The 21,264-nt window shown below is 43.2% G+C and overlaps 2 protein-coding genes across 5 annotated transcripts in view; both read left to right on the forward strand.

Annotated features, from left to right (window-relative positions):
• Positions 1 to 5,854: 5,854 nt before the first annotated feature.
• On the forward strand, positions 5,855 to 15,225 carry LOC128852060 (uncharacterized). 3 transcript variants are annotated; one of them, XM_054065529.1, is made up of 3 exons: positions 5,855 to 6,031; positions 6,593 to 6,837; positions 12,659 to 15,225. In XM_054065529.1, exon 3 carries the CDS (start codon positions 13,458 to 13,460, stop codon positions 14,901 to 14,903), a length of 1,446 nt encoding a protein of 481 aa, XP_053921504.1. In that variant the 5' UTR covers positions 5,855 to 6,031; positions 6,593 to 6,837; positions 12,659 to 13,457; the 3' UTR covers positions 14,904 to 15,225. The 3 variants fall into 3 exon arrangements, with proteins under 3 accessions (XP_053921504.1, XP_053921505.1, XP_053921506.1); XM_054065530.1 differs by having other exon boundaries at positions 12,920 to 15,225; XM_054065531.1 differs by having other exon boundaries at positions 6,730 to 6,837.
• A 2,552-nt stretch (positions 15,226 to 17,777) lies between these two features.
• The window catches only part of NFKB1 (nuclear factor kappa B subunit 1), a 65,532-nt gene continuing 62,045 nt past the window's right edge, over positions 17,778 to 21,264 (forward strand). For both annotated transcript variants that reach the window (XM_054065687.1, XM_054065688.1), the window contains exon 1: positions 17,778 to 17,959. The gene's annotated coding sequence lies outside the window, so the exon portion shown is untranslated. The remainder of the gene's footprint in view (positions 17,960 to 21,264) is intronic.

Here is a 21,264-nt window from a genome sequence, read left to right on the forward strand (position 1 = left end):
CAAGGGAGGGAGCTATGTTGTAATTTCTTCAGAACATAATTTATGATTGTATTTTTAATGGGTTTGTGGTCTTATCTTGATGTTTAGAAGCAATACTGTACAGTTTTCCTTTAAAAACATATCATTCTACTCCTTTTTTTAAATGTTGAACAAATAGCAAGAGCTAAAATAGGCATTTAAAAATCACTTAAACACATAAAATTTAGTTTTCTGGTTTGAGATTCAATATTCATGGTGAAGACAGTGAGAAACCCAGATTAATGGTAAAAAATGGATAGCACATACTGAGTTGCCCAGGTTTGGCCTGGCTACCAGAGGGCTGAAGCTAGTAAGACGGAACTAAACTCAACTGAAATCCTTGCTAAATTACTTAATTAGTTTGATACAGTTAAGGTGCAACCCAACTATCACAGTTGATTAAGAATACATTTTTGTATATGTACTTATACAAAGAACATTATGGTTGGGATGTTGTGATATCAGAGACTTGGCAACAAGATTGTGAGCATTCAGGTAGGCTGTAAATCCTTATTTCATGTACCCACACCTCTACCTTATCCAAATACACCATGACTGCTTTTATCTACATGATAACATCTTTTATTCCTCCCCCTCCAAGTCACAGTTCACCAGATAAGCAGTGATATCTTTTCCTATTTTTCTTGCTCTACATGCGTTCCCATACTGTGTTCAGTGAAACCTATTAGAATCTGGGCTGGAGGCAGTGTTGATTTGCCCATGACTCTTTTTCATTTTCCTTCCTCCTTTAAGTTATTCATCCCTACAACAAACAAGAGACCAAATACTAGCATTATTAGATATAACCTCCAATCACCTTTTGAGTTGGTCCTTGCCAAGCAAAGGACATGGTCAAAGCACAGCAAGGTTGAAAGTTGCAGCCAAGCTATATGTAGCTCTAATATCATGGCAGCCACTGCTTCCGTCCCCCTTTACTAAATTAGTCTTTACTCTATTAATCTTGACTAAATATTTGTTGTTGCTGTTTGTGTATTCATTTGGCTTAGTATCAGTGTCTTTTATGAATACATCTGTTAAGAATTGGAACTAATCTTGAGAGCAGAGTTTTAGGGACAGTTCTGATAAAGCTAGTTTTATATTAAAACACAAGGAAGAACAATGCAGCAGACAAAATAACTTACCACTAGGAAAACAACAGCTGCCAATGCTGAACACTTGTATCTGTATTGGCAAAGTGAAATGATTTGCAACTAACTGTATGAATTCACTGCTGCATTCAGCGCTGAAGCTAGCTCTCATACCTGTAAACAACAATGCAGCATATGCAGGGTAGGAATCTCTGATTATCTTTACCCTTTGAGTCAAGTTTATCTATATGGATTATTGCCTACTGTACATGTTATACAATTAATTACACAATTAATTACACAATTAATCCAGCTAGTGGATTGCTGATTTCATAAACCTACTGGATTTTGTGTTCTCTGTGTAGTTGATTGTTCAAGAGTAATTTTAGGTCTTTCAACAGTATTATGTACGTTTGGTAATAAATATCCGTTTCAGATCAATGAAAATAGGTGAGCTTACTTGGAAGAGCTATAAAGCAACAACTCTGTGGCCTTTAGCATCTCAAAGTAAGAATTTAGGAGTCTCTCTATATAAGCTTATGAAGGAAACACTATGGCACAACAACAACGGGATGAGGTTTAACAAGGCCAAGTACAGAATCCTGCACTTGGGACACAAAATCCCCATGCAGTGCTACAGACTAGGGGAAGAGTGGCTGGAAAGCTGCCAGGCTGAGAAAGACCTAGGGCTGTTGGTCAACAGCTGACTGAACATGAGCCAAAAGTGTGCTCAGGTGGCCAAGAAAGCCAATAGCATTTTGGCTTGTACCAGAGATGGTGTGGTCAGCAGGATCACGGAAGTGATTCTACCTCTATACTCCACACTGGTGAGGTCACATCTTGAATATTGTGTTCAGTTTGGGGTTCTTCACTATAAGAAAGACATTGAGGTCCTGGAGCCTGTCCAGAGAAGAGAGACAAAGCTGGTGAAAGGGCTGGAGAGCAAGTCTTACAAGGAGCGGCTGAGGGAACTGGCATTGTTTAGCCTGGAGAAGAGGAAGCTGAGGGGAGGCCTTATTGCTCTCAACAACTACCTAAAAGGAGGTTGTAGAGAGGTGAGCGTTGGTCTCTTCTGCCAAGTGATAGGTGATAGCACAAGAGGGAATGGCCTCAAGCTGCACCAGGGGAGGTTTAGATTGGACATTAGGAAAAAATTCTTCACAGAAAGCCTTATCAATCACTGGCACAGGCTGCCCAGGGAGATGGTTGAGTCACCATCCCTGGAGGTATTTAAAAGATGGGTAGATGAAGTGCTTGGGGACATGATTTAGTATTGGACAGGTATGGTTGGAGTTGATGATCTCAAAGGTCTTTTCCAACCTAATGATTCTATGGTTCTATGAACTCTCTCTGCAGCCCAATTTGCACATAGTGGATCACCTCATTCAGTGTCCGGCAAAGAAAGTACCAAAATCTGTTAGCTTCTGGCATATTGGTTTCTGTGGTGAGGAAGGCTTTCGGCATGTCCTCAGCTGAAGCAATTGGAGGACCAGGATCCTTAGGCATGGTATGACATGCACTTACTATAACCTCTCACATTTTACACAGTCACTTCCCAACAACTTTCAAACTTTCCTTCTGATGTCATTTCCTCAGCTAGATATTGAAGCTAGTTCTGCAAATCTGACTAGCGCAGCTGGTAGCGTTAAGCACATTTCAGAAAATGATATATGGATGTTCTGCTTTCTGGTTTTCTACATCACAGCCTAAATTTGAATGCAGAACCTCTCTATGTCACTGTTACCCCTTTTACCGCAAAAGTCAGTTCCGCTCTAGCATTTCTCAAATAGCTAGAGCGGAATTCTGTACAGCTAGAAACAAGATCCCCTGCCTTTGCACCCAATAGATAACTCATGAGATAGTCTTTTCTAGACTCTCAGGGTTGGTTATCCATTTGCCCCAACTAGCAGACTGTCACATCAGTCTGCATTACATTGGTCCCACTGTCACTAAATATTGTGTAGGCTCACTTCATTCAATTGCTCTACTCGTTTTCCAGGTTGAGACTTTCCCTAGACACAAGCTTCTTGTGCTTGTCTTCAGTGCATCACTTCTGGTGAATGTTTTTAACACACTGCCTTAAACCGCTCACAGGGTACAGACTGTCTCTTCTAGGAGTCAGGGTCACAATTTAATATTCTCTCTACAGAGCCTAGCCCTAAATCCTTCAGGAGCTTAAATATGTTACTTCCCGCAAAATCACAAAGTACATTAGTTCTTCAGAAACAGAAAGGCTTTGAAACAGATTTCTCCTCACAGCACACATTTTCTCCAGAAAAAAAAATAAAAAATAAAAAATAAAAAAGACACAGCTCTTGAGGTAAAAAAAAAAAAAAGAAAAAGAAGAGCACAGCACCTAAAACTAAGCATCCTTGCTCAGACTCATCCTATTGTTAAGTGTCTCAGAGATTCCACATAGAAAGAAATAGACCAGGATATTTTCTGTTATTACTGTCTTCCTGATAAATCATCCACTGTAGCAGCTAGAGAAAACTAGATTTTCAAGTACCGTTAGGGCTTTTCAGGAGCTCTGTCATAGGCCTTCTATCAGGTAATGGGATCTTCATCAAGTGACTTAAATGTCAATATGCATTTACTGGTACCCCCAAGCAGATTGTTTCTCCTCTGTGGTAATCTATTTAACTTCTAGAAAGCTGTTATTTTAAGAGTAATTTCCTTAACTCTGTAACCTTCTGTTTGTACTACAATTCTTTGGCATTTAGTTCTGCTATGGAAAGCCTTCACGCAGTGGCAACCGTACCCAGTTGTCTGCGTGGGTTAGTGTTTAATTGGATTAGATGGAAATCCATTGGGGCTTTTTTTTGTTTGTTCTGTGTCAAGTTTGTCTCCTTTCTTCCGCAGCCAGGACAAGACACTGATAAATATTGACTCCACTTACTCAGAATTTCCTCTATATTTTTTCCCTTCGGTCTTCATTAAACAAGTTTAGATTGCTGCAGGAAGTCTGACGTGCTGCCTAGTGTTTTTTTACATCCATTTCAGCAAGTCAGGAGATTCCAGAGCTGCTGTTCACAACTCAGGAGAAGGCCTTCCCTAACAAAGGTCTGACATGAATATTACCCAATCTGGAAATTTTGGAGATTGTTCAAACTGTCAATTGCCTTTTAACCTAGCTGTTTAAAACAGAATGCATCTCTTTCTTCTACGGATTTTAGGTGGTCTCTATTAACTAGATGTGAATTTTCGGCATACATCACTAATATTTTTTTTCTACTGGTCTGTTCTTTAATATGTCTTTCAAGTGTTTCCATGCCAATCTAAGTGGAAAAGATTTAGAACTCAAAATCAATAGAAGCTTTCCTTTCTAGAAATAGCCAGTGACAGTCTGGCAAAGTATTCTGTTGATTGCACATATTTTAAAATTTCTAGCTCAGGCCCTGATAGCAGTCTTGGCCCAGAAGCACATGCAGGAGTTAAAAGGAGTCAGAACTGACATTTTAATTATTTTTTGTGATGATATGGCTTTGATATATGCATTTAAAAAGAGGCACTTTGCATCACTATTAAGAGAACTTCATAACAAACATAATAAATCTAAATAGCTGTTTTTTTCAGTTAAGGTGATGAAACAGAAACACTTGTGGTTGGTTTTGGCCCCTGGGTAAAGAACTGTAACAGGTTTGGGCATGCACTGCATACAATCAGGCTTCTCTACAGAAATCTCTGACCTGTTCTGCTAAAGATATGAATCAGAGTCTGAGAAACACTGCTAGAATCCTCAGACAAACATTAGACTCCTAACAGTTTGAGGTGACGGTGTCCTCATTTGCAGTGCTACTTGCTTATTTCCTGACTTTACAGTATGACAAGCCATGCAGATATTTCACACTGTTTGGGGGGAGGAAAGGAGAACCATCAACTACTTCAGGAATATTTTTCTTCTAAAACGGGTGAGTATGAGGAGAATTCTTCTGTTTCAGTAACATCAAAGAACTAATAAATGCCTGAGGTGCAATGATGCCTGACAGTTTCAGGTCAGATTGGATGAAAGTTAGCAGGGGTGGACTTTTTATGTAGGTCATTGTGATAAAGGCATCAAGAGTTTTGTAGCTCAGTAGTCCAGTTTCCAGGTTTACCTCCCTGCTCTGCAATTCTCTTTCAACTTGTGCTGTTCATGTGCAGAACATCTTCTAAAGTGGAAATCACTAGCTTCATTTTCAGGGAGACGGTATTTTTCAGCTAGAGATGTGACCTTGTCACATAAAATATTGATAAAGAATGGAAGATGAGTCATATATATTTTGATTAAATCTGACCCTGTCTCTTCCAGTTTCAAGTTTATTCAAGGCTCTTTCAAGGTTTTAAAGCCACTCTTCTAAAAGGCATAGCTTAATGAAACTGCTGGCAGATCAGGAAACCGACTTGTAGGAGCTGTTTGGTTTTAATGTTTCACACTACAAGTGTTTCATGCAAGCAGGAGGATAAATATGTATATGTGTATCACACTACTGCATGTCAGTGGAGGGACAAAATAAGAGTATGTGTTTTTCTATCTAAATCAGCAAAATCAGGATTTGGAGATTTTCTCTGAAGTTACACTGAAGGTCTGCATAGAGACCCCATATTCTGAGTCTTTTGCTCTAACCACAAGTTTGTCCTCATATTATGAATGGGGCAGGTTATATTACTAGTACTGATAAACTATTGATGAGAATTTATAACTAAGAGATTATTTTCAGTTTATAACTTTAACAATTTTTTTTTTTTGCTTTCTATGAAAGTTACCACACCGGTGCACCCGTATCAAGCTGAGTTGCTAGGATGGGGCTGCTCCAGGGAATTTCATGTTAAAAAGACTGCTTTCCATAGGATTCCATGAATTTCCTGGCAAAAGCTGGGAGGATTATAACAAACAAGCAGATAACCACTGGAAAAGACAGGATTATATCCTTAATCCTAACCAGGTAGGCTGTAGTCTTCTCTTCTGTTCCAGAACTACTGTGTAATGCTAGTCACATCACTTAAACCAAACTTTTCACAGGTAGTCAGTGTTCCTAATTTTCTAGGCGTTTGACTTGGACAGTGAAGTCTGATTGCAGAAGTACTTAAAACACATCTGCAACTGAAGTCAACAGGGGCAAATGCTTTGAAAATAGCAAGTACTACACCAGTGTGTCCAACTTTTCTAGTCAGGCAGGTACTGTAGTACTGTCAAATGACAGATGAGTTTCTTCTAATGGCACAACCACCTCCTGGAATTATTGTCATGGGATGGAGCAAGACATAGTGGGCTCCACAGCCATATGAATTGTCTGACTGTGGCACATAATAGATTGTAATTGTGGGCATATTCATCTGTCTAGTGATAAGAAGTGTGGGGAAAATGAGACTTGTATTGTTTCAGATTCATCCGAACATTCACATTTTCAATCTTCACTTCTTTGGGCTTTTGTTATGTATCCTTAGAATAAGAATAGCATCTTCATCACAAGTACACCATTCCAACCTGTCTATATCTTTGTCAGAACTCCAGTAGAATCAGACGGATGTACCCAGAAGCATGCATAAACTCTCCACAACACTCACCTTGCCTTCTTACCAACCAATATGCAGCTTGCAAAGGCAAGTCTTGCTTCAAGAAAATACTTGAACGGTTTTGCAGATGCTGCCCAGCCCTACTATTTACAGCCACGTGAGCCTACTGTCAGAATGCTTTCCAAGTCTGCAGAGAAGGCAGAGATCCTCCCTCAGCTGCCAGCCCTACACCCAGGTAGGTCAACAAGAGTTTGCTGCTGATCTGAATACAAGCAGCACTGAGTTCTCACTATGCTATCTAAGGGAGTGTCTTTGGGTGCAGCCAGTTGTTGGCAGCACAATGGGAAGAGCTGTTGTAAATACACCTAAGGGCTTAAACAGTAGTCTCATTCCTAGTCTCATTCCTATTTGGACGTCTAGGTAAACAGCAACATTTGAAGACCGCAATTCTATTTCCCTGCCCTTAAGAGAGAAAAAGTCACATGCACTTTCAGGTCAGGCCTCAGCAGTGCAGAGACCCTGAGCCTGTACAAATACTCATACCTAATGTTTTACAGGACTGTGTGGGAATTCTTAGCCTGGAAGGCAATCAAAACAGCAGCCAAGACAAAGTGCTTGGGAACAGCAACAGAATTGCATGGTCATACCAGTTCTGGCTTCGGTGACAGGATGTTTATTTATAGCATAAAAGCCTCTGCACCATGCTCTTGCACAGGAAAGAGAAAGAATAAAAGACTGTCCCATTACCATCCAGGCTTCAGCTTCCAATCACTAAATCAAGAGGGGAATTGAGAATGAAACTAGAATAAGGAGAACACTCTGCTTCCTCCCGTACTATCACTCATTGTTTTTCTTGTGCAGAGTAAAAAACAAACTAAGGTCCCCCCTCTTCTGAAACCATGCTCTGTCACTGGGCTCTTTCTTTTTATAGCATACTCTCTTGCTTTTCATCAGCCTCTTGCATCTTATTGCAATCTTAGATGGCACCTGTACTGTTTCTAACATTGCAGCTTTAAGTACAGAATAGTTTCCTTAAAAAAGTTTCTAGTCCTCACAGCTCTGGAGCAAAGGGAGTACATAAACTTTTATGAAACAAATCCATGAGACAACTTGCCTTTCCTACTGCCTTCCAATATTCTTTTATAATCTTATATCTTTAGAAGACTTGATCCATTCACTAGTGATTTATTTTAGCGCACTGCTCACTGCTGTTAACTCTCCAACATTACAAAATTGCAAATAAATTCCCCTAAGCCCACAGGGTTTGCCTAAAAAGAATCACATCCATTTAAAAGATATCTTTTGATTGTTGATACTTCTGGGTTCTTAAACGTGTTATGCTTTTATCAAAACCTAAGAGAAAACTAGCTGGAAAAAAACTAGATTACAGGATTGAAATTTTAAGAATATCACAAATTACAGTAAAGGCATAAAACTTACAAGAGAAACAGTTCAGGAAATAAATCCTTCTACCAAGAGTTGACCATAAGACTTAAATGAATCACTGCACGAGCTCAGACAGCTATGAGAGTGCCACTTTGTGTTTCCGTATTCTGTTTTCCATTATATATTTACATGTTGAAAGTTCTGTGGCAGAGGAAATATCTTCCCAATGTATTTGTACAATGCTTAGCTGTCTGGAACTTTTTTTTTTTTTTTTACTGGGGCCTTACAGATCGCTAGAGCATAAAGTAGCAGTAATACAAACCCAAGTCAGCTAAATTCTGCTTTCTCTACAGAGAGAACATTGGTTCTCTTCAGTACACTTGACCTCATAAACTGAACTGAGCATATATATAATGAAAATGACTATTAACAAAACAAAGCAACAATATCAACAAGAATCAAACAGCTGTTCTAGTTTGCATTAGCTAACTGGGTGAAACATTGCTGAGGCTCTAAAGCTGCAGTCATGTAATGGGAAGAACTCCTGTCTTGTTGGGAAAAAAGCAGGCCCCTGAACTGGGTTCTGATGGGTATAATCAGATAAAAGTTAGAAGTACATATCATTCAGATGTGAAAACAACCATGAAGAGAAACCAACCCACGCATGTAGGAAATACTGAACATAGTGCAGTATTAACCATAATACAGGGACTGTAGGTGGGAAGAGAAGGGAATTAATGCAGTGGACTGGTAAGAACCTGCTGTCACTGAACTCAAATGGCAGTAGCCCACACCTCTGCCTTTAGTGTCTGGCCGTAGTGTTATGTAGCTGAGCAACAGAAGAGTGAATGACTCATGATGTGTAGTAGGTCCAGATTCCAAAGAACTTACTGGTAGATCGCTAGATTTATTACCAGAAAGCACATCTCTAAATTGTGACTCTGCTTGCTGTGGCAATTTGCTTTTGGCTTTAAGGTGTATGTCCTTCACATCGTTACACCACTACATACAACTAACAGTCCTATAACTAGTTTCTATAAGCATAACCACTTATAACCTGAGAATACACATAACATACCGTCGTACAGTATTACACAGCTCAGCCTCTAAACCTGGGCTGCTAAGTAGGACTATCTTAGGCAGCACTTTCAGAGCAGTCTATACCTTTTGCATGAAAAAGCTTCAAGGCCTTGGCAAGCAAGTTGGCTTACAGCCTTTTACAGTCCTCTGGGTAGCTCTTCCCTGAGAGCAGCCCCCTTGCAGCAAGTTCACACACAATATGTAAGAAACCATTTCCAATGCATCTGAGAAGTTTGCTGTGAAATGTTGCTTGCTATCAGCCAATGAAAAAGGAAGGAAGGAGGCCTGGCATTACATGGCCAAACTGAGGGGAGGCTAGGCTAACCATTCCAAAAATGTTATACATTAAATTGCCTTCTCTGCTTGGTTCTTTCCATGTCTTTAGGTAGGTGATACCCCGTACTCTATCATATTTGTGAGATTAAATGTTAAGCAGTCATATATGAAAACAAAGCAGATTACGTGAGAGCTAAAGTTCCCATCATTACATCTAACATGAGTGTTTCTGCCTAGATTTATTTTCTAAATTAATTGGCAGGCTTACTTCATGAAAGAAGATATAAAAGTAGGCTCATAACTGTGTCTATCAGCAAGAAAACTAAAGGACTCTAGAAGAGGAAATTTATAAAAGGCAATCTGAAAACCTCTCTTCCATCCATTCAGATCTCTCCCATTTGGGGTGTAGGACTGAACTAGCCTGTTAAATTATTTACCTCCATCTGCATTTCATGCACAATGGCCAGCTATCACATAGAAATACAAGGTCACTCACACTCCTATTCAGATTAGCTTTTATCCTTAGTAATGCCTTATTCAAGGTTTCATGATCGCTTCCATATTTTTTTATTATTCTTACTCTTCTTGTTTACTTATTCTTATCTTACTCTTCTTGTGTACTTCTATACGAATGTTTCCCTTTCTTTATCAATTATACATATCAGCTAAATCTACAACCTCTTGGTACTCTTATTTGCACCTACTAAATCTATTTTTTCACCCAAACAGCTACTAACTACTGAAATCTTCTCCTGTTTCAGCTCTGGCACTTTTACCCAAACCACTTGAAATTTAGCCTTTTAGCATAATTACAGGTCTGAATCACTTTGGAGGTAATATGAGATCCCAGGTCTGATTTGCAGTTCTGTAGGAAGCAACCAGAGTTAACTACAGGAGACACAACATTGTTCTAAGTTCTGCAGGGTGTTGCTGTGTCCATCTAATTGCTGATTAAATTCATGATGAATTGAGCTCAGAACGTCATCCACCAGAAAACAGTAATAACAGAAATTACTTCTCCTGGATGCTGTAATGTGGGGTTTCAACAGCATCATTGACTTCTAGACCCTGCTCTAGCTGCAGGTCAAACCGCTTAGCTTTGCATATGTGCTTTCATGATTTGATGGGGTTTTTTAATAGTTTCTATTGTTTATTTCATCAGAGCTCAATATATATTTTGTCATGGAATGATGGCGCTGTCTGAAAAATACGAATTTTTTTTAAAACATATCGTCTTCTTATGTTCCTGGCAGATCCAAGTTACAGGAGAAAACAGCAAAACCAACGGCAAGTGTTATCTAAACCTTGATAACATCTAGGAGGACTGTGTGTAGGACAATCACTGGCTACCATCCAACATAAATCAAGTTTTAAGTTAGAACTTCTGGATCATACAGAAATAATGGATTAGCCAGAAAGAAATTGGGATAGCATGGCCTAGCAGGCCAATGAAGACATGCAACTGAATGCTTTAGAAGGAAGTATCTCTCAGCAGCTGTTTTAGACTTTCCCTTATCTCTTCCTGTTTTAGTATCAAAGCTACTGGGTCAAAGGGAAAGAAAAGGTGCTGTCCCAATTCCAATAAATACAGGGAAAAAATAAAGTAGGAATCTTCAGTGATTTATTTTTTCAGTTGGTGCATACAAATTAAAACGAAGAATGATTATTTCAAAAATCTCCGTCAGTCTTACATGTTTATCAATTTTCAGAGACCCCTGGAGAAGTAAAGTTTAATTCTCAGAAATGACACTTTCTTCCCAATGAGAAACTGTATTAGTTCCAGGATTAAAAAGTACTGAGGCCAAAGATCTTTGACCTTCAAAAGGGTTCTGTACTCCCAAAGCAAGTATCAGAGAACAGATGCAGCTCCACATTTGCAAGCTGTTATTATCCAGGTACTGAAACAACTTTATGGTAACAGTGCAAACCTGTATTGTCCAGGAAAGAGGCACCACTTAATCTCTGCTAACTGCTCACACCTGAGTCTATATTAAATGCCTAATTTCCCTAGTGGTTGGAAAACAGATTATAGAAATAATTGCTCATTTGGCTCCTCAGGTGAGAATCCTGTACTTTAAAGCAGTTCATTTATTGAATGTTCTCTGAAGGACACCGAACTTCACCAAACTGTGGGCTGGCAGTCTAGTAGCTCTGTGGGTTTCAGTAGAAATAGCATTTGTTATGATGTTCTTCAAAGAAAGACAAGTTTATGCTTTCAATATAACTGAAAAGAGGATTTTCTTTTAAAATCTATGTGTTTGTGGAAGCTGATTAGGATTTCACAGGGAAAGCCAAGTCTGAGTACTTGATAATGTGTCCTTTTAAAATAAATCCATCAGGTAAGTCTCGGTAAATTTGGGAACTTTTCCACTTCGTCTGATTTCCTGGTACTTGTTCATACAGGTTTTGCCCTGGGAGCATGCCTTTGACTAGCTGTGACACGGCACCTTTCCTTTTAAATTAGTCTTATTTTGAAGCACTTCTTGTATTTTAAATCCATAAAGACTTCCTTCTTAAAGGGCTTTGGGGTGCAATTCACTCCTTGCTTGCTCTGCGTACTTCAGTGCACTTAATTCCACAGAAAAGATTAATATTGGGGTTTGGGTGCACAGAATTTGGGTGCAAAGAATCCCAATTTAATAAAGAAAAACATGTTTTACTCAGCAATGCTGAGTCATTCTCAATTCCCAATTTGGATTGGGAAGAGAATGAGGAAATGCATTTTTAGAACTGCATCGCAGAGCATGACTGGCAATCCAAATAAAGGAAATAACTCTCTTCACATATATCAATGTATAACCTGTATGATATTTCAGTTCCCTTATCAAGAGACAGAGAAAATACTTAGCATTCCCAAGCTCCCTTTCATAGTCTCAGGACTAATTTTAAATTAGTTTTCTGTCCCAACCCTGCGACAGGGCATAAAGTGTAACATTTGAATCTACTCCCTTTCCATGAATGAAATACACTACCATCTGGATAGCCTGGAAGTGTTGAGCAGCATAGTCTCCCTCTGACATAACTGGACTATACGGTGTTAAAGATAAAGCTGTAATAGCTCTCTGGTGAAAACATCCTTTTCTTGTACCAGTCAACAGGTGCTTTATGATTTGACTCTTCTTCTTTTTATTCCACTTTTGCTCTGGATTAGAATTCCTTGCTTTAACACAAGAAAAAATAGTTGTATCATACAGTTACAGGGGTTTTTTTTAATCCCTTTTATAAATTATGATTCTTGTTAGTCTCCTTCAATTCAGAGATAAATAGTGTGAGTTCCATGTCATGTGGCCTTAGCACAACAAAATCCTCCACAGGTGCTTTTCAGGTGTGCTGTAGAATCCCTGGGACTACGCACGTTGGGTGAGCTACACTGGCTGCTGACTTGAGATGCTCCTTGCCCTTAGCAAAGCAGACATTTAAGAATCTGCATAAAGATGTATGAACCTAAATGTTTCACATAATATTTGCACCTAATAAATGTGGCACTATCTGATTTTTGTCAGCCTTGGTTAGACGTGTCTGGGAGACTTGGTTACTGTTCTAGCTTGGGTTTCATTTGGTTTGGTTGCATTCAGAGAGTGGTGGTCAATGGTTCAATGTCCAGATGGAGATCTGTGACAAGTGGTGTCCCTCAGAAGTCCATTACAAGGACCACTGCTGTTTAATATCTTCATCGATGATATAGACAGCGAGATCGAGTGCACCCTCAGCAAGTTTGCAAATGACAACAAGATTAGTGGTTCAGTTGTCACACCAGAAGGACAGGATGGGACCTGGACAAGCTGGAGAAGTAGGCCTGTGTGAACCTCATAAGGTTCAAAAAAGCCAATTATAAGGTCCTAAACCTGGGACGAGTCAAAACCCAATTTAAATACAGGCTGGGGGAAAATGTTGTTTAAGAGCTGCCCTGCAGAGAAGGACTTGGGAGTGCTGTTTGATGAGAAACTCCACAGGAGCCAGCAATGCATGCTCTCAGCTCAGAAGGCCAACCGTATCCTGGCTGCATCAAAAGAAGCATGGCCAGCAGGTCAAGGGAGATGATTCTGCCCCTCTACTCCCCTCTAGTAAGAACTCATCTGGAGTAGTGACCAGTTCTGCAATCCTCAATGTAAGATGGATATGGAGCTGTTGGGACGGGTCCAGAGGAGGGCTACAAATATGATAAAAGGGCTGGAGCACCTTCCCTACAATGACAGGCTGAGAGATTTGGGCTTGTTCAGCCTGGAGAAGAGAAGGCTCAGAGGTACCTTTCAGGTCATACGCGCCCCCCCAGCCAAAACCTGCCATAGTTGGCAGCCCCCCTCGGCCACAGTCACAATCACTATGACATCACACTGGCCTCGTGCTGTCCCCAGCCACCTGACGGGCTGTTGCTCAGGACCTAGCAAAGCTGTGTCCGGTGCAGCTGGCTCAGAGCTCACTGAGCTTCGAGGCGTTTGCATGGCAAACATGTCTGGAAGGAAGAGCAGCCAGAGGAGTGAGGCAAGTGGCCGCGGCCCTTTGCACGGGACAGCACAGAGACGCTTCCCGCAGCCACCAAAGTCGAAGGCACCTCCCAGGAGCCTGAATCAGTGTCGTCGGCAGTGGAAGAGGAGCAACGCCACCTCCCATGCCGTGAGGGAGATTGGCCGTCCTCCTCTGGGCAATGGTGTGCGGTGCGTGACTGTAGACCCAGCAGGGAGCAGACAGGCAAGTGGCCGCTTTTGTTTGAACGCAGCAGCATTTGCTTCAGGTTCAAAAGGGAGGAGCGTGGAGGCCAAGCCTGTCCCTGCGCCAGGGAGCAGCCAGGCAAGTGGCTGCTCCCCTCTGAATCGGACAGCATTGGCTTTAAAAGTAGACAAGAGCCACGTGGATCTCAGGAATAGTTCCTTGCCAAGCAAGAGCCAGAGCAGGCAGGCGAGTGGCTGCCCACCTTTGAAGCAGAGAGCATTGGCTTCAGGTCCTGGGGGGAAAAGAGTGGACTCTAAGCCTGCCTCCATGCCAGGGAGCAACAAGGCAAGTAGGAGCTCATCTCCGAAACAGAGAGCATTGCCTGGAAACGCAACAGGGGCCAACACACATCCCAAGAATAGCTCCCTCCCAAGGACCAGCCAGAGCAGCCAGGAGAGTCGCCACTCAGCTCTGAAGTGCAAAGCATCGGCTTTACATCCAGAAGGGAGGAGCGTTGAGTCCAAACCTGTCTCTGTGCCAGGGACCAGCCAGAGCAGCCAGGCGAGTGGCTGCTCACCTTTGAAACGGGCAACCTTGGCTTTAGGTCCACAAGGTAATACCACGACTCTCAAGGATGTCATCACGTCACCTGCCAAGAGACGCGTTGCCTGTGCTCGTGCAACCAATGCTGTTCAGTCTGCACCTGTGAGCAGAAGGTGGAAGAGGATGGAGACCTGGCGTGCCTTTCTATGGAGGCACGGTGTGAGTGTGAGATGGAGGCGCGACCACACTGCAACAGATGACGTGGAGCCCATGGAGGTGGACCCTGCAGAGCACGGCGAGGAGCCCATGGAGGTGGATCCTCCGGACATCAGCGAGGAGCCAATGGAAGTGGATCCACCTCAATAAGAATTGTCCATGGCAGTGGGTCCACCTGACACACTGACCACCTGGCAGTAGTACCCCAACTGCCTTTCACAAAGGAAATGTGGAAATACCAAGGACTTCAGAGAAATGGCTTACCGATCTGCTTAAGCCTTTTCTGGACAATGTCACAAGAACAAAAAGAAACTGTCCAGCTTGTCAGAGAACGGCAAACACTGAGCAGTCACACAAGGGCAATTGAGCCTGTCCAGCTTGCTCTCTGCATTGCTTTCCTTCCTCGGGATTAAAAAGCCTTCTTCTCCAAGACAATTCTGCAAGAATGAAAATATACGTCCAGCTTACTTCATTTAAGCCAGAAAGGCCTTTGAAATCCCTCTTAACATTTTGTATCATTCCTGAGACTTGTATATGTTCGAACAGGCCAATTTTATTAAAAATAAGCGATTACAACAGCTCTTGATTGAATAAGGGTTTGATGATGACTGGGGATAAGATACCAGTTGCTTAAACACGCCACACAACCCTACATATGACCCAACACCCAAACGTGTACAACACCACAATTACCAATGACACGTGTGTAGCAAATAACACCCAGATGTACGTGAAAGGAACACGCAGGTAGAACATAGAGTTAAGATCAAAGTACCAAAAGACAGCGATGGCTAGCGGGAGACCAGAAGTCAACACGCGTGTGCATACGAGGGGGCATGCCCGACTGGGAGGGGGAACAGAGATCAATTTGTCAGTTGATCCCAGGAAAGTTTCCCCCAGTGTCCCACCACTGCCTTGGATTTTCATAATAATTTGTGTTATTTTAAGCGAAGCTTGGGCGACTGAAGGCATTAAGTCAAACTCTGCTAGTTGGCAGAGAGAAAGTTCTCGCTTCACTTGCCAAAACGGAACTGCGCGTGCCCAGTAGGAGTGGTGATGGGAGTGGTTTGCCTCGGAGGCCGGGAGGAGGCGGGTAGCGTTAGGTGTGGAGGTGGGTTTTAGTATTATAATGATTTTACAGTGATGCTATGATAAGTACAGATCACCTGGGGAGCTGGATGGTCAGAGCAGCAGCTACAATTCACCTCCTTGGCAAATAATTGGGCGGTCGGACCAGTCTCCTTGCTGATGCTTGCTGACAGCGGGGGCTGGCTCCATTTGTCTCCAAATGTCCTGTCATCCACCTCACAGGGCAAGAGGTCCTCCCTGCACTCCTTTGTGATAAGAAGGATGCTGCCCCTGTGCGTGTTGCATCTCCACTGACTTTGCTTTTAAAGAAAACCTGCCTCATACTCAGAAAATTTTAGGGTCCCCATTTCTCCCCACATTTAGCCTTATTCTCGCATTCCCAGACACTCTCCATGATATTTGAAAAGTCGTGGCAGCCAGGAGAAGCCGCTGGTGATCGGAAGAAGGGTAACGTTGTGCCCATTTTTAAAAAGGGTAGAAAAGACGACCCTGACAACTGCTGACCTGTCAGCCTCCCCTCTGTCCCTGGGAGGATCACGGAACAGATCCTCCTCGAAGCTATGCTAAAGCACATGGAGGACATGGAGAGGATTAATGGCAGCCAGCATGGCTTCACCAGGGACAAGTCCTGTCTGACCAACCTAGCAGCATTCTAGGATGGGATAACCACATTTGTGGACACTGGAAAACCAAGAGATGGAATGTGTCTGGACTTCTGTAAAGCCTCTGACACGGTCCCCCACAACATCCTTCTCTCTAAATTGGAGAGAGATGGATTTGATGGGTGAATGGTAAGGTGGATAAGAAACTGGCTGGATGTTCTTATTCAAAGGGTAGTGGTCAATGGCTCCAAGTCCAGATGGAGATCTGTGACCTGTGGTGTCCCTCAGGGGTCCGTACTGGGACCGGTGCTGTTTAATATCTTTATCAATGATATTGGCAGCGAGATTGAGTGCACCCTCAGCAAGTTTGCAGGTGACGCCAAGCTGAGTGGTGTAGTTGCCACACCGGAAGGACGGGATGTCATCCAGAGGGACCTGGACAGACTGAAGAACTGGGCCTGTGAGAACCTCATGAGGTTCAACAAGGCCAAGTGTAAGGTCCTGCACCTGGGTTGGGGCAATCCCTGTTTTCAGTACCTGATGGGAGACGATGTGATTGAAAGCAGCCCTGCAGAGACGGACTCGCGGGTGCTGGTCGATGAGAAGCTCGACATGAGCCGGCAGCGTGTGCTTGCAGCCCAGAAGGCCAACCGTATCCTGCCTCAAAAGAAGCGTGGCCAGCAGGTCAACGGAAGGGATTCCGGCCCTCTGTTCCTCTCTTGTGAGACTTCATCTGGAGTACTGTGTCCAGTTCTGGAATCCTCAACATAAGAAGGATATGGAGCTGTTGGAACGGGTGCAGAGGAGGGCTACGAAGATGATCGGAGGGCTGGAGCACCTTCCCTACGAGGACAGACTGAGAGAGTTGGTCTAGTTCAGCCTGGAGAAGAGAAGGCTCAGAGGGGATCTTGTAGCGACCTTCCAGTCCCTGAAGGGGCTACAGGAAAGCTGGAGAGGGGCTATTCATAAAGGCTTGTGGGGATAGGATGAGGGCGAATGGGTATGAACTGGAGAGGGGCAGATTTAGACTGGACATTAGGAAGAATTTCTTCACCACGACAGTGGTGAGACACTGGAACAAGTTACCAAGGGAAGTTGTGGTTGCCCCATCCCTGGAGGTGTTCAAGGCCAGGGTGGATCGGGCTTTGAGCAGCATAGGCTGATGGGAGGTGTCCCTGCCCGTTGGATGTAGATGATCTTTAAGGTCCTTTCCATTCTATGGTTCACGCTCTTCCTCCCGTCCAGAGCATCCGCGAGGCGGCGCCGATGGCGATCGCGCAACCCTGGGCTGACTCCGCTCCTCCCGCCCCGTCCCGCCTCTCTGGAGCGTCAGCGGGAATTTCCAGCCAGGAAGCGGGGGGCGGGTGGAGGCGAAAGGGCGGCGGGTGCCGCTCGGTGCCCTCGCAGCGGTTCCCGGCGAGGGGGGAAGTCCGCGCGGAGACGTGTGCATGGAGCGGCGCTGAGAGACCCGACGGCGAGGGGGGAGGAGGCACCGCCAGCCCTGCCCTGCGCCCGGTGAGCCCCAGGCAGCCCCTGCACGGCTGGTCGCTGCCCGCCCGCCCTCCGCTGCCTGTCCTTCCCTCTCCTCCCTGCCTGCCTTTCCCTTCCCCTCCCGCCTGCCTTGCCCTCTCCTCTCTCCCCTTGACTGCCTTGTCCTGTCCTCCCTTGACTGCCTTGCCCTCTTTCCCCCTGACTTGCTCTCTTTTCTCTCCGCTTTGCCTGCCCTGCCCTCTCCTCTCCTGCCTTGCCCTCTCCTCCTTTGCTTGCCTTGCCCTCTCCTCTCCCCCCGCCCGCCTTGCCCTCTCCTCCTTTGCCCGCCTTGCCCTCTCCCCCCCGCCTTGCCCTCTCCCTTGCCCGCCTTGCCCTCTCTTCTCCCCCCTTGCCTGCCTTGCCCTCTCCTCGTCTGCCTTGCCCTCTCTCTCCCTGCGGGTCGCTCCGAGGGAGCGGGCACCCCCTTCTTTCCCGGTGCGGAGCTGCTGGGAAGGGCGATGGCCGCATCGCTTTCCTTTCCTTTGCGGGTGTGGGACGCTGTACTCCCTTAGGGCACGAACCGCCACACGCCTCTTCTGTGATTGGGTTTTTAAAGCACGTAGTAGTGGGTTTGCTGATGTGTTATAGGGGTCTTCCTAGCTGGGAAGGACTGGCAAGTGAAGGGAAAGAACTTCCCGTCCCGGAGGTGTCCAAGGCCAGGTCGGATGGAGCCTTGAGCAGCCTGGTCTGGTGGGAGGTGTGCCTGCACATGGCAGGGGGTGGAACTGGATGATCTTTAAGGTCACTTCCAACCCTAACTCTTCTATGATCCTATGAACTTGCCAGCCCAACTTCTGCTGACCGCACAGTGGGTGAGGGCAGGCCGAGGAGCTGCTGCTTTTTACGCTTCTGGTTTCGAAGGTGACAGAGCTGCCAACCCCGGGACACAGCACAGTGTGGCCCGAAACAGCAGCCGGTTACCCTGTCAGCTCTGTGTCCTGATATAAGAAAGCATTTTCGATATCAGTCTTGGCTTCGTGTGGGGCATGCGGCAGTTCTTAGTGTCACATGGATAAAGGTTCCTTGCAAAGGTAGCAAGTGGTGAATTTTTTAATGGCAATTTAGTAGTAAGTGATCAAACTGAAATGTTCTCACCATGACAAAGAGTGTCATTGGATTGATGTTTTGCTATGTTTGACCTTAAAACCAGGGATGTTCAACTGTTCATCATCACAGCTATTTTTTTAGTCACCTCTTGATGCTTTCTGCTTTGATGGTGACTTTGATAGAGAAGCATTATTGACTTATTCTATGTGAACATAATTTGGAGAATTATTTCTGAACTGTAGTACAGATGAGGTATGTGTTATTTGGCCATTATCATAATGCAATGTGCTGCTTTGTAATTTCATTCAAATAAGTAAATATGAGTGCCTGTAAGCATTTGCAAAGTAAGGCTTTATCGGCAAGTAATAGTCTGCTGCATTTCATCTTCCTGTTTTAAATTGTTCAAAATTGTTGCTAAAGAACAACGTTTTAAAGGATTTTTTTTTAATGGCTTTTAAGTGCCAATTATATTTCACATGTTTTGTGCTTTGGAAGGCCTTATTAATTTACAATGTTCACAAAGAGAAGTAGTACTAAGTGGATGAATGCCATATCACGTTGTGCTTTACAAAGAATCATAGAACAGTTAGGGTTGGAAGGGACCTTAAGGATCATCTAGTTCCAACCCCCCTGCCATGGGCAGGGACCCCCCTGCTATGGGCAGGGACGATGCTGTAAGGTGCAGCACCACCACTGTCAAGCTCACAAAATGTTGAAAATATAGTGCTTTTCTTGACATCCAGAGTCTCTGTGCTATGAAGTATCAACTTCTGAAATTGTATTTCAGTCAAAGCATTTTTCTTCTTTCAAAAGGGTATGTAGCTGCCCATTCTAGGGAAGCATTAACCTAGGCGTCATTCTAAGGCGTCATGCTGTCTGCAGTGTTTTGTAATCTACAGGAACGACTACAGTTTAATTGAGAAAACAAAAGAGGAAAAAGCAGTCTAACTATCCAGAGGCAGATCTCAGTTCTGTAAACATCCTTGGCTCAAGAATTTAACTGACAGTTATGCTGAAATGTTATTGCTAGGATCTGCCACAGAGTGTGGAGATTTCAAGGAAATTCAGTGCTGAAATACATGCAAGATCTGCTAGATAATTTAATCTGAAATATTAAACAGGAGGGAAATGGCCTTTTTTTTCCCAACCTTTGTCTCTTTTTCAAAGAAAGTAATGTCAGTCAGTGATGGAGTCATCAAAAATGAGATTATTTTCTCATTCAAGTAATGAATACACTTCGAGTTGAGTTGAAGTTGTGAAACTGAAAATGGTTTTGTATCACTTTCTGTCATTTTGTGTGCTTTTGAAAAATAATGTAGCAGATAAACTTCATACCTGTAGTCCCTTAGTTTAGCCAGCACCTTGGTAATGTTTTTGTAGTATATACTTTGTAATCAGAAAAACTTGATGGAAAAAAAAGTGTGCTGGGAGAGAGAACAAGGGAATCTTGAGAGAGAGCAAGAGGGTGGAAAGTAGACAGCGATTCTTCATTTACATGCCCATTCTGAAATTTCCTGCTTCTTTTATTGAAAAACAGCAACGTAATTGTTTCTCAGTTATTTTGTATTTGACTTCTAAATAAATTTTAATAATCAATTTAAACTTTTTTTTTCATTGAGGCGGCATTGCGGGAATTAAGTAATGGATACCTACAAATAAATATCACTGATACAGATTGGCTAATTAATAGATTTTTGAGGTTTCTGTGAAAACAATACTCCTTTTCATCATTGCAATGAATACATGCAAACTCCAGAAATAAGTGCAGTTAGGAATTCATGTTGTTGTGCTGATCATTTCTGAATCCGGAAGGACAGGAACCAGGTTTGAAGGCCTATCAGTCTTTATTATCAAGGGTGCTCTATGCTGACTAGAAAATTCAAGTCTGCCTCAATGGTTACTTGCATGCAAAGCAAATGTTGTTTTGAAGTCCCAAAGGTAACAGTGAAAGACTATTTTTTTTACAAACCTACAGTTGGCTTTGTGATGTAGTGATCAGAAAAATCTGCAATCTTTGGAGATTCTGGTTAATTACTCTGTGTTTTCATAGATCGCTTAAAAATCTACTTGCACAAAGCTTCTCACCTTCTGGTGCTGTAAATGTTTGCCAGCTCTCAATTCAGAAGTACCTATCTTCAAAAATGTTGATAGCTTTTCTTTGATTCTCAGACACAGAACACAGCTCTTTTAAAACAAAGAGGAGAGAATGATTCGAGCAAATAATGAAAACGAAACTCCTGGTC

This window comes from Cuculus canorus, chromosome 4 (genome assembly GCF_017976375.1).
Source record: "Cuculus canorus isolate bCucCan1 chromosome 4, bCucCan1.pri, whole genome shotgun sequence".
NCBI lineage: Eukaryota > Metazoa > Chordata > Aves > Cuculiformes > Cuculidae > Cuculus > Cuculus canorus.